This window comes from Impatiens glandulifera, chromosome 2, assembly GCF_907164915.1.
Source record: "Impatiens glandulifera chromosome 2, dImpGla2.1, whole genome shotgun sequence".
In the NCBI taxonomy this organism is placed as follows: Eukaryota; Viridiplantae; Streptophyta; class Magnoliopsida; order Ericales; family Balsaminaceae; genus Impatiens; species Impatiens glandulifera.
In genome coordinates, this window is record NC_061863.1 from 8,266,023 (window position 1) to 8,278,639 (window position 12,617).

Sequence of the window (12,617 nt, forward strand, 5' to 3'; positions counted from 1 at the left end):
CGGGAGAAGTCTTACCATTTTGATCGATCGGAAGAGAAGTCGATAAAAATGAAAGAAGAGAATCGCCGGTGAGTTTAGGAAAAATGAAACAAAAGAGAAAGAGAGAGAATGAAACAAAAGAGATAGAAAGAAAGAAGAGAGTTTTGGTTGAAGAGGGTTTTGGTTTTGAGGAAAAATGAAACGTTTCATTTTAATTATTTTTTTTTTACTCTTTCTCCTACATACCACGTGGAATTCGTGGCTTAACTTTCGATGGAAATTTCGTTGAGTTTATCATTTCTCATATATTTATATATTATGATTAATATATTTCTACATTTTTTCATAATTTCTCTCTTCGGCTTCCTCTTTTACGGTAATTCACCATTTGTAACTACTTCAAAGTTTTTAATCCTAAAAAATTCTGGAACTCGCGAAAATGATATGTACAACAAAATCGTTTTGTTTTGTTCATATTAGGGAAACCATATTTTAATAATGATACGCACAAAATCGTTCTATTTGTTCATATTTAAACAATTCTATTTCGAAAATAGTTCGTACAATACATTGGTTTACTATATTTGAACCCCTTGTATACTAATTACAAAGATTAAGAATTATTATCTTTATTCTTTTTCTTACTAAATTTAGTATAATTGATAAATATAAATGGATAGATATTATGATTTTAAATTTATAAAATAAGTTTTTTTAAATTTATTTAGAATGAACATCTGTATAGTTTATTTTTAACATGTTATTGCGTGCAAAACTATATTCACCTCTATGTTCCAAAATTAAGAATAAAACAAATATTAAAAATAGTTTATTATATGTTAAAACTTCTAATTTGTTACTATTTACAGTTAAGCATTAAACTCAATTGACCAATAATATCATTTTCATCTTATCTGAAATTTCACCAAATTCCTCATAAATGGCATCTCGAAGAGTTCCAAAATCACATAAAAATAGGAAGAAGAAACTCAACACTAATAAAATCTTTAAAGCATCAACAAGGAAATAAAAAATAAAACCACCTTACAAAACAAACCTAGTAATCACAAAAGAAAAAACAAATTTGGCCATTTGAAACAAGTATAGAAAATCAAAACATTCAAGAAAATAATGTTTAATGTCTATTCTATCATATTTTATTTCAAAACTTATTGATAATTTGCTAAAAGGTACATTCTGTCTTTTTATACAACGATAACAGAACTATCGACCTTTCGACATCTTTCGAAGAATCTTGGACAAAGAAACCCATGTCGTATGGGGAACTTTGTTGCCAGAATGTAAAAGAAACGTTTGGATTACATCAAAAACAAATTTATGAACTTCGGGCTTTACCACCATACGGATTAACATGCTAGCCCAAACATCGGGTGCCAACTTCACTGCTTGGCCAAGCGATTTGATCCCGTTAGCCAACCTAACAAGCATATCCTGCTCTTCCTGTAAAAACAAGAGCCATATGTTTAGAAGCAATATAAAAACATGTTGTAAGATGAATGCGACAACTTATATTAACTTTAATTAGCTTAATGAAAAGTTCAATTCCAGATTACAAAAGGTCATGTTTTAAAATCCGCTAATACCATTTAAGGCCCTATTGAATATTCCGAAGAAGAGGCAACAAACAAGTACTTATTTGGCTTATGACATTGAAGGTCTTGTTCGGAATTTCAATGAGAAGCTCAAATCGATGAAGCTATTTTCATGACAGGCTCACATTAAGTCTTTATGGTATACAAGAAATAAAAAAAAAGTCATCTGGTCAAATATTAGTAATAAAAAAATTCTTAGGGTCTAAGACAATCAAAGTAGCCGAGATCAATTCCTATTAGTTAGGGATTCCTTAGTTTACGGCTTTTGTTTTTATAAATAAATATAAACATGAAATAAAATCATTGAAGAATAAATACACCCTACTACATATAAACATTGTCAGGACATTATTTTACTATCTTTGTATGAATTCTTTCTTATTGTATATATATAGGTCATAACTAATAAGAATTATAAAAAAATCCAATTTGAATCATCAGAAACTGACCTTGGCCTTAGAAGTATGATAAGTTGTTGGCTCAATCTTCTCATCATCAAGAACAGCTCCAATTACAACATCCTCCAGGAAAACATCAGCTGCATTTATTATATCCTGAACAAGAAATATCCGCACCTTATAGCCTTTATCTGACAGTATAAATTGGAAGAGATCTTCAGTCGCAGAAGCAACCGCATGCATGTCAAATGATTTCCACTCTAATGGGTTATCCGAATCAGCAACATGTCCATCACCCGACTCATTAGCATGTCCAGATATCGCTACTATCTGAAAATAAAATTATATAAAATTACGGTATTGGCCCATCAGATTGGTGATATTGCTACTATCTGAAAATAAAATTATATAAAATTACGGTATTGGCCCATCAGATTGGTCATGAGAAAAGAAAACTTACTAGTCGTTCGAGCCTATTCCATCTTATGGAACCGTCGTTGCGGATTAGAAGTTCCCTCAATATTTTCCGCATATCGGGACTTGGGTCTGCTAAAAGACGCCCAATGATAAATGGGTAAGCACTTTCAATAACTTTGAATTCAGGATCAAGAGCCTTTGCAGTCCCTTCTAGGGATCCTAGTGCCCTTATTACAAGGGCATAGTCTGGTGGAAGAGAAAAATTAAATTCATACATCACATCATACAACTGGTTCAATATGGCCTGCAAAAGAATAATACTGAAATCACACACAAAGAATGAGTATAGTCTCCAGCAACTAGACAAAAATATGTGTAAGCAAAATAATAATAATAATAATCACAAGATAAAAATATGGCCTGAAAGGGAAATAAACTGAAGTCACACAGTAAGAGTATAGTTCTTCTCCAGCAACTAGAAAAGAATATGCGGACAAACTGACAATAAAGGATAGAAAGAACGTCTATGGAAAGATCTGATGCTTTTCTGACCAAGTTTTCATAGTCAGGTTCACAAACATACTAGAAATATAACTTGATCAACTGGAAGATAGTTAAACATAGTAAAGATAATAGGGGACTAGGAATTAGAGATCTCACGATTTTCAACAAGGCACTCCTTTCTAAATGGTGCTACAGATTCTCGACAGAAAGGGACTGTCTGCGGAGTGTGGGCTATGGGTTGGATTTAAAAAATAGAAATCGTTATTTTGGACGTAGCACATGGCGAATAATAAGCACCCTGTGGGACGAATTCATTCTAGTCATTATACTCAGCAGCAATATGTAAAGAAGCAATAAGAAGTGGATATCTCCAGCCTCCCTGAGGTCCTGGGTTTGAGCCCGTTAGACGGCAAGTTCCGCTTGCTGCCTGGTTAATTGATTATGAGTGTTTGCGGGCTATATATTAGGTAGTTGGGAGTTTTTTATATGTTAGGGTCAATTTTCATTCTCACTTGTCAATAAAATTCCTCTGATGGGTTTTTCTCTCATAAACAATAAAAATTATAAGTAATTACCCTTGGGCCTTGTTTGATGTGGGTTCTTGTCTAATCAACAATCTATTCATCAATCACAACAAAAAATACCCTCTATTTCAATGTAATAATTAATTTTTTATTATCTATTTATATACCCCTAATGTCTTTTTACCCAAATAACCCCAACTTTTAATAACCTACTTCAAACAAGGATATTTTGAAATAACCACGTGATTATATCCAAATAACCCAAGTTCAGACAAAGCCAGGTTAATTGATAACTAAAAAATAGCATGTTTGGATAATTTACTATCACATACTTGGAAGTCTCTAGATGATCGAGTCCCATCACCAAAGGATGCCCGCAAAGCATCTGAAACTGCTAATATGTCAACCCCTTCAGGAATAAACCCCAGAGAGAGGAAGTCATTAGCCAAACCCAGAGAGTCCCTATTGACAAAATGCACAAGCTGAAAACAAAAGATAAACCATTGTCAAATTTCCACCATCAGAAAATGTCAAAGCACTTGATAGAAATCCAGGCCAAGCACCAATGTCTCTTGAGGAGAACTAATACTGATAGAAGAAAATTTGAATCAGGACAGAATCAAAGGATTATTTCTTATTTCTTTCTTAAAGGGTTGGAACATATTGGTAGGTCTTTAACATCGAGGATGAAACAATCAGTACAGTGTTTTAGTTTATGATGCTTTTTAGTTTATGTTTTTTTTCAGACACATTGATTCATAATGCTTTTTGTGGGCATGAGAGAAGCCTATTTGTTTCTCTACTTCGAAGGCATGAGAATAACCTTTTTGTTGCTCTAAATTTATTTTTACATAAATCACACATTTAATACCTCTTTCAAAAGATAAATTAAAAAAGAAAAAAACTAGTTGAAGAGAATTATACTTGATTAATAGGAAAGAGTGGAGTCATTTAATTATTCAGAAAATTTAAAGCATACCACTTGTATAAGGCCAACACGGTAATGACGTGGAATATCCCCCATCATGCCAAAATCAAAGTAGGCAATTGATCCACTCTTAGTTGCTACAAGGTTTCCTGGATGAGGATCAGCATGAAAAAATCCTACTTCAAGTAGCTGCTTCAAAGAACAATACAGCCCCTACAAGCCTCAAAAGTGTTATGGTCAGTCTACATACGTAAAATACCTTTACTAATACCAAGATAACTGACCAACAGGGTCTCCCGTAATTTAAGAGCTTGTTTGATGCAGGATTTTTTCAAAAAAAAAAACTGTTTGATGAAAGAGTGGATTATTTGGGTTAATGACTAAAATATCTTTTATATTTAATTTTATAAAAAAATAAAAAAATTAAGTAAAGATAGTTTGGTATTTTGATCAATGATTTGAATAATGTGATAGAAGTGAATGATATGTGAGGGTGGTTTATTTGGACTAAATCATCAATCACTTCTTCTATCAATCAAGCTCAAAGTATCTGAAGAAATGATTTGAAATTATTAGGCTTCTATATTGAGAAAGACAACCTGGTCAATGAGTTTCTTGCGATCTAAAGATGCCTTCTTAAGAGCAACATCATCTGTAAGCTTGATCCCATCGATCCATTCCATGGTAAGGACAGCCTTACAAGTAAGCTTCCAGTATATTCTTGGTACTTTGACAGAATCAGACTTTTTGGGAGTGGGTTTACTATGTCTATCTTCAACATCTTCCATCCCATCTGTCCAGAGAAATTAGATTTCAGTCAGTTTCTGATTGTGATAGAAAGATGGAAAAATAAAATAATCCTTGCTAATTATGAGCACATAGAAATCTTAACAACAAATGAAGAGTTCTCCTCTTGTTCGGTTGTTTCTATTTTTAAATCCAACTATAATCAAACATCATTTCATCCTCTCTCATCAATCACATCACTCAATTCATTAACCAAAATACTAAAGTTTAAAAAATAAAATTTATTTTATCATTAATTTTAATAACCTTGTCCTTTCACCAAAAAAATACCCACCTCCTCACCTCACAATCACCACCACTCCCCATTTTTTAAATAAACCAAATTTATTTCAATAAACCCCAATGAAACAAGCTTTTACTGCTTAGCACCAAAATCAAGTCAAAATAGAACTCACCAGAATAGCTACCGTAGAGAGCAGCAAATCTTTCAGCATTTTCTCCCTCTAGAACATAATCAATTTCCTCAAACATATGCCTGACCTATAAGCTCAAAGAAAATCTCATATAGATCAGCAGCACCTAAAGACAGCATGCTTTCCACAAAATATGTTGTCATCATAGTGATATTATTGGGGCTGTTTTATTATCAAACTTTTTCATGTTGATCACAGTAAAATCTACATTTGTTTAAGTTAGTAAAAAATCACAAAACAATTGGATCATGATCCAAAATAATAATTTGGCTACAACAAAAACTACACTATACATTGGATACTGCAGAAAATCATTTATATGCCAAATGAAGCAACTGAAATAACATTATAATTTGAATCAAGATCCAAAAAAAAATCTTACACCAAAAAAATGCACTTCCAATTTTAACTTTCATGACTTTTCATTGGGACCATGATTCTGCGACAAAATACCAGTTCCAAATAGGCTCATGGCATACAGAAATAGTAAGCCATAAAAATTATTAGTTCAAAATATATTTGCTTGCAGTCTCAAATGCTCACCATCTCATTTACTGCCACCAACAGATCCTTTCTGGCATTGGCAAATCGCTTGAGTTGACCTCCAATCATGTGAAACAACAAAGCGTCAAGTGTCAGAGAAAGAGACATTCCAGGCCTCTGCACTTTGACAGCAACTAGCTCTCCAGTATGCAGATGAGCTGCAAAACTTGAAGTATCAAAAATAGAATTTTAGCTTCTAGGAATTAGTCCAACAAAAAAAGGCTTTGCCAATAGCCATTTGAAACCCCACATATAAGTACAAAGCTAAGTTCAAGAATATGAGCTTTGCAGAGCATAAACATAATATATATGTATGGATGTCATGTATTAGAGCTTGGTTTGAGGAAGGATTAGAAAATATCAGAATCTTTAAATAAATAAACTGTTTGATAAGGGATATGAGATAATTGGATTTTTGTGTGTATTGTCCAATATGCCTTTTGAATTGTAGATGAAAAGACAAGACTACATGATTTAAAAATTATAAAAAAGATAACTTGTAAGCTTTCATATAAAAAGAAAAAGTGACCTATAACCTTTCATTTGAGGACCTTGATCTTGGGGCTTGAGGGCGCTTTTTTTTAGGTTTGTTAGCATTTAATTAATTTGCTTTGATGGTTTATGTCTCTATTTGATTAACTTTTGTCAACAGATGGCACAATTTGTAGTGTAATGGTTTGGTTTTCCCCTTGATCAATGCCAACTTTCGCGCTGACTGGATAAATGCATCACTTATCAAAAAAATAAATTAAGAAGAGTATTTAGGTTGATGATTTGATTGTTGATGGGCGAGGGGTTATTTGGATTAATAACCTTTCATCAAAGAAGACCTTAGTTTGTATCAAGTAACATCATGCGCGAAAGAGTATGCTAAATATACAAGGCAACTACAAGCCCCTGAAGGATGTTTTTCGCTCCATGCAGCAATGATGAGAAAAGGAAACAGAAGCATAAAATGGTGTTGGCATCTTCCTCTCCAGAAGATAAGAATCTCTAACCTTTATACACCTGACCCAAAGATGCTGCAGCAATAGGCTCTGCACTAATGTCAGCAAATAGTTGTGAAACAGGAACTTTCAATTGGGATTCAATTGATTTAATGGCTATATGAGTTGGAAATGGAGGTATTTGATCCTGCAATAAATAGAATGTGCATTAAGTATTTGAAAACAAACTCCCTAGGAGAGCAACATCAAGGTATTCCCAGGCCCATTTGGAAACACTCTGTATGTGGAAAATCAACAGAAAACTAAACAAGCAGATACAAAAAATTATTTTAAGTTGTTGTGTTGGGATCCAGAAACAAATTTTTAAAAGTGTTCCGAAATGGGCCAATGACAAGGAGCTAAAATAGGTCAAACTAGGATACCTGTAACTTAGCAAGTTCTTGGCAGTAAATCGGTGGCAATATATCTGGCCTTGTGCTAAGAGCTTGACCAAGCTGTAAACAACACACATTAAACTTACAACTTGTTCCGATTGCAGCGTATTGAATTAAAACAATTAAAGTGTGGAATTCCACATTCTTTAAAGATTAAGATTGTGTGTTTCCTACACTAAGGGAGAGAACTAATGAACAAAAAACATATAGCACTTGAAAATCGCAAATTTATGTGATCTTTCTTTTACATCAAGAACTTACAGCCTTTTCCATTTCAAAACTCGAAAACTTCCCGGCCTTAATTGATCTTGGGTTATTCGAACAATCTTTGGGTTATTTGGAAAACATTGTGTTTGATGTAAAAGTGGATTATTTGTAAAAGTGGATTATAGGGATAAAATGACCAAAATATCATTTAGTATTTAATATTTTGAAAATTACAGGATATTTTGGTTGATGATTAGAATGATGTGACAGTTGATTGTATAGTGCATTATTTGGAAATAACCCACATCAAACAAGCTCCACATCTTACTGAATTAATCCAACTATTAAAGACAATGAAAAGCTTCTATTTACAAAGGGTTGTTGAAGACCATATTCTAGTAAGATAGACACTGTGCCCACCTTACATTAAAAGATAGAGAAGTAAACAAGGACCAACTTGAAGACATACACAACCTAAATCAATGTTAAAGTAGATTGACCCACCAAAAACATTTTCATTTAATAATCCTGAACCATGATCATGTTACTGAAAGGAAACTTTATGATGCCAATAAAATTTTAAAGAAAACAAGGATATAAGACCAAAAAAGTAGCATTTAAGAGGAAAGAGTAACTACTTACCTTAATGTAGAAAGGGCCCAGGTGAATGAGAGTCTCACGAAACTGCAATAATTTGCATATATAGGTTATTCTTCCTGTAATGATTATTTAAATATAAATATAAACTTGGAAAGAAAATAACAGGAATCTAGTCTAAGAGAGAATGTAGTATATAATTTTGGCAGAAAAAGGTGGACCTTAATTTTTAATGTCAGAATACATGACATTGTATGATGTGGGGTATTTGAGATTTATTTTCAAATAACCCATTGATCAACAATCTACTCACAAATCATCAACCAAAATACCCTCTATTTAGAAAATAAAAACATTTATTTATTCATTATATATCTATACCCTAAATGTCTTTTTAGTTTTTACCCAAATAACCTCAAATCTATAACCTACATCAAACAAAATTATTTGGAAATATCCACTCGCACTTAGATATTCAAATAACCCGAGATCAAACAAGGACCATGTATCTTCGATCAGGTTCACCGAGATTTGATCGGGTGTTATTAGATAGGCTTATCTTTATATACACATAGATACAGGCATGAAGACTTAGCTATAATCAAGCCTGCTATCAATGAGAACACACTATATATAATTCATTCATAGGAACAAGTCACAGGACCAGAGATAACCCATATTAGTTCATGCATAATGTGTTTAAAATTCTATATGCATAAGAAGTTTCATAAACAGAGGGAATCACCTACATGATGATTCAGCAATATGAGATGGAATAGGTTGAAATTCTCATTGCAAGTCTAATTTGCTCCTTGTTTGTACTGATAATTCTAATATGCCACATTGACCAAGAAAAACTCTAATTGCATTTCAGAAATCAAACATGCATACAACAATCATAGTTCTACCTATCAATATACATTGCGCTCAAAATCTGAAACACATTTGCTAAGGAAGCATGGAGATTGAAATGACTTCTCTCATAAGAAAATTGCATTTTTCTAAAAAAACAAAATAGTAGCAACATAAAAATGATCTAAGATGGATGTCAATATAATCTGTTCTGATGGTATTCAATCTGAATTGCCCTGTTTGGGACGGTTTTTCCCCGGTTTGAAAAATAATTTAGAACTTATATTTACAATGTCACCAATATGTATACTTATATTTCATACTTTCTTTTACTAGTTTATTTTCCCCGTGGGATTTCCGAACCGATCCAAACAAGGACGGGGCAGGGATGGTAAGTTCATTTCCCACCCCATTGCCATCCCTAGGTCTAACCAATAGTTAAGTCATTCATGACCTAAGAACATACACGTTTTCACCTCAATTAATCCATAATGTAACGTTGCTGTAAAATTGATTTATCATATTCTGATTCTATGACATTCATCTGGTTCATATTCAATTCTTTTTCTCATATGCATTGCTATGAAATTGATTTCCCAACTCAACATGTTTGGAATAAGAAGCACTTACTTATGGGTAGATAAAGCAAGAATACTGTGCTTAACCCCCTTGTGGCCACATTTTGTTTTCCGAAATGGGAATAAAATAGAAGAGAAGGGGGTGGAATACCTTAATTGCACGTTTATGTATATCATGAACAAACAATTGCCATGCAGTCAACTTCAACACATGGAATGAAATAATTGCAGCTCTATATAAAGCCAAAAATGGTCCAAAGCGATACAATGTTGAAAGATTCCTGGAGCTGTAAGCTCCAATTGCATGCCCAAATTCACTTTCTAAGGATTCCTTTCTCAGCTTTGCATATTCAGCAGACGGCCTCTCACCATGGACACTGGTATAACTTGTAGAATACCTTCATCAACCATAAAGTGTGAATTAGAGAAAATAGATGATAAACTGATTTCAAAAACTCCACCTTAGCGGTTTTCCTCCAAAGAGATCCATTATGTGGTGATGAGACAAAATAACTGGTAGGTCTCAAATACCTAGGGGTGAGCATTTTTTGGGTAAATCCTAAACCCAACCCATCTAAATTGTGTTTGTTGCATTCGGGTAGAAAAAGAAAAATAATGAAATATATGTTGTAGCCCAAAAACACAATTATAATACAATGTGTTGTCCTAGCGGATAGGCTTGAGTCTTGTTTTTCAAAACATATTGCTTAATCCAATAATTAAGGCCATAGATTTTGTTTAGTTTATGGTTAGTGTAAATTGGGATTTTTTGTTCTCTTTTATAATACTAGCAGTAATGGTAACAAAAAAATCATTTATTGTTATGAGTTATTCAATTAACGTATCATGCAACAATTTAATAAGTGGTGGATATTACATGTACAATTATTTAATGTAATCAAAATTTTATTTTCTCAATAAATTAATCATATTTATTATAATGACTTGATTATTTATTAACTGACTATTTTTTATTTAATCCCTTTCAAAAAAAAATATTTATTAACTGATTCATGGTTGATAGAGAAAACATTATCAAAGATATAAATTTTTTAAACTTGCTTTGATATTATAGAAATTTGAGTTTAGCTAAATTTAAAATTAAATGGGTTGGATAAGTCAATTTATCAAACACACCCTTAGCTTTATATAATTTGGGTAGAATGGGTTTACCCAACCCAAAATAAAGAGTGAGTGGGTTGTGTAAATTATAAATTGGGTTTTACCCAATGCTCACCCCTACAAGTACACCACATAATTGCAGTTATCAGTTTTGTTAGACAGCTCCATAAGAAAGGTGCTTATTTCTTAACTGTTTCAGGAGAGATGTACACAACATAACACTTATGGATTAGTTCAATATATTCTGTTCAATCAACAGCCCATGTACAAATGAGAAGATAGGTCAAGTTTGCAGAGCTTGATTTGTAACCCTGTGCCAACCACATCAACTTAATTTTCTGGAGATATGAAACTATATCTCAGAATAAAAGAGCAGGTAAGATAAAGTAGGACTTACAATCTCCTTTGGCGCAAGAATAGTGTAGTTGCAAGATTGTGTACTCTTGATTCTATTTTTTGGAAATCCATGAATGACAAACATTTTGATAGACTGTTTACAGTTAGTCCTTCGTCATGACAAGCTGATAAAGAAATGAAAATTGCATGTCAATAGAAGAAGCATCAAGGAAAATCAGAACTTAAAAGGAAAACAGGGAAAACAAAAGAAAGAGTTTGTCATACCACAATCATTTAAAACTGGATATTCAAGCTTTCATGCCAATTTAGGTAATCACATTACATGGATCTATGTAACTTATCACCTACTATTCAGTTTCAATCTATCAATCAACTTTGCATAATTTATCAAAGTTTGTTTGTCGGAAATGAATAAACAACAATATCAGATCTTACCCAAAAATAGGTAGACAAATATTCCGTTGACATTTGGCTAACTGTTATCCTTCTGAGCTATTTTCTTTTCTAAGTTACAGTTTGTATTTCTAAAATGGTGGTGAAAGCAACTTCTAGCCATACAAAGAGTTCAAAGAAGGTGAAATGGGGAAAATAGAGAGTAAAAGGGAACTGAAATAGAAGATTGAACATCTAAAATTGAAGAATATAGTTGTGAGGATATTGAAGCTATATTTCACACCTAAACAAGACTGAAGATATTCAAAACGTATTTTCTCATCTAGCCAACATCAGTCTAAGATCATAAACTGTGATTATAGGCTACCAAAAACCTATCCTAACAAATTGGACACCACCCAACTATTCACTATTTCAGATAAAATTCCTGCTTCTTCACCCACCAAAATAAACACTTGAAAAAGTTACATTTAAGATCTAAAATAAAATAACCGATCAGATTCAACAAAGATAGTCTCTACAGCTAGTAAGAAAGAAATTGCATGCACAAAAATCTCACTCCAAACTTCAAAGTGGTGCAGCAATTACCCATACTTTATCAACACATCCCTTTCCACATTCTGGGCCCTAGAAATGAACATTGAATCCAAACGAAAGAAACGAGATAAAGAAATGCGAATGTGTAAAAGAAACATACTTCTAGTAACAAACGGAGAAGGAAGCCGTTTGAGCCTCCCGACAAGTTTCCTCATTGAAATTGATTTTGGTGAAACAAATTGTCTGAAACATCATGAAGCCATGGAAGTTGATCACAAGAACGCATTGGATAAAACCGTCGGCCTGAAGGTAAACCGACTGCTCAGGCGCAACACAAGGGAGGAGAGAGAGAGATCCTGGCTTAACAAAGAACGGAGAGAGAGAGAGAATCAGGACTCGACACGTTACAGGCCACTTGGCGGCTGGTAGGCTCAAGCGGTCACCGGCGCACCGATCTGTAACATCTG

General features: G+C 33.2%; 1 protein-coding gene across 1 annotated transcript; it reads right to left on the reverse strand.

The window, feature by feature from the left end:
* Positions 1-1,108: 1,108 nt before the first annotated feature.
* Positions 1,109-12,617, reverse strand: LOC124926237 (uncharacterized protein sll0005). The gene is made up of 14 exons (XM_047466430.1): positions 12,311-12,617; positions 11,261-11,384; positions 9,893-10,139; positions 8,357-8,398; positions 7,496-7,567; positions 7,125-7,260; positions 6,127-6,284; positions 5,566-5,650; positions 4,963-5,156; positions 4,415-4,576; positions 3,768-3,917; positions 2,451-2,711; positions 2,042-2,320; positions 1,109-1,440 (listed from the first exon to the last, which is right to left on the reverse strand). The coding sequence occupies exons 1-14, from the start codon at positions 12,363-12,365 to the stop codon at positions 1,204-1,206; spliced, it is 2,202 nt and encodes a 733-aa protein (XP_047322386.1). The 5' UTR covers positions 12,366-12,617; the 3' UTR covers positions 1,109-1,203.

What these genes read in the sequence shown, in the direction of transcription:
- LOC124926237 (XM_047466430.1), bottom strand. Translation starts at nt 12,365, where the DNA reads ATGAGGAAACTTGTCGGGAGGCTCAAACGGCTTCCTTCTCCGTTTGTT. An exon ending in TTTGGGTCAGGTGTATAAAG is followed by an intron (nt 6,285 to 7,124) that starts GTTAGAGATTCT and finishes CAAGTTTTGCAG; the next exon opens with CTCATCTGCATACTGGAGAG. An exon ending in TGGTGGCAGTAAATGAGATG is followed by an intron (nt 5,651 to 6,126) that starts GTGAGCATTTGA and finishes TTGAGCTTATAG; the next exon opens with GTCAGGCATATGTTTGAGGA.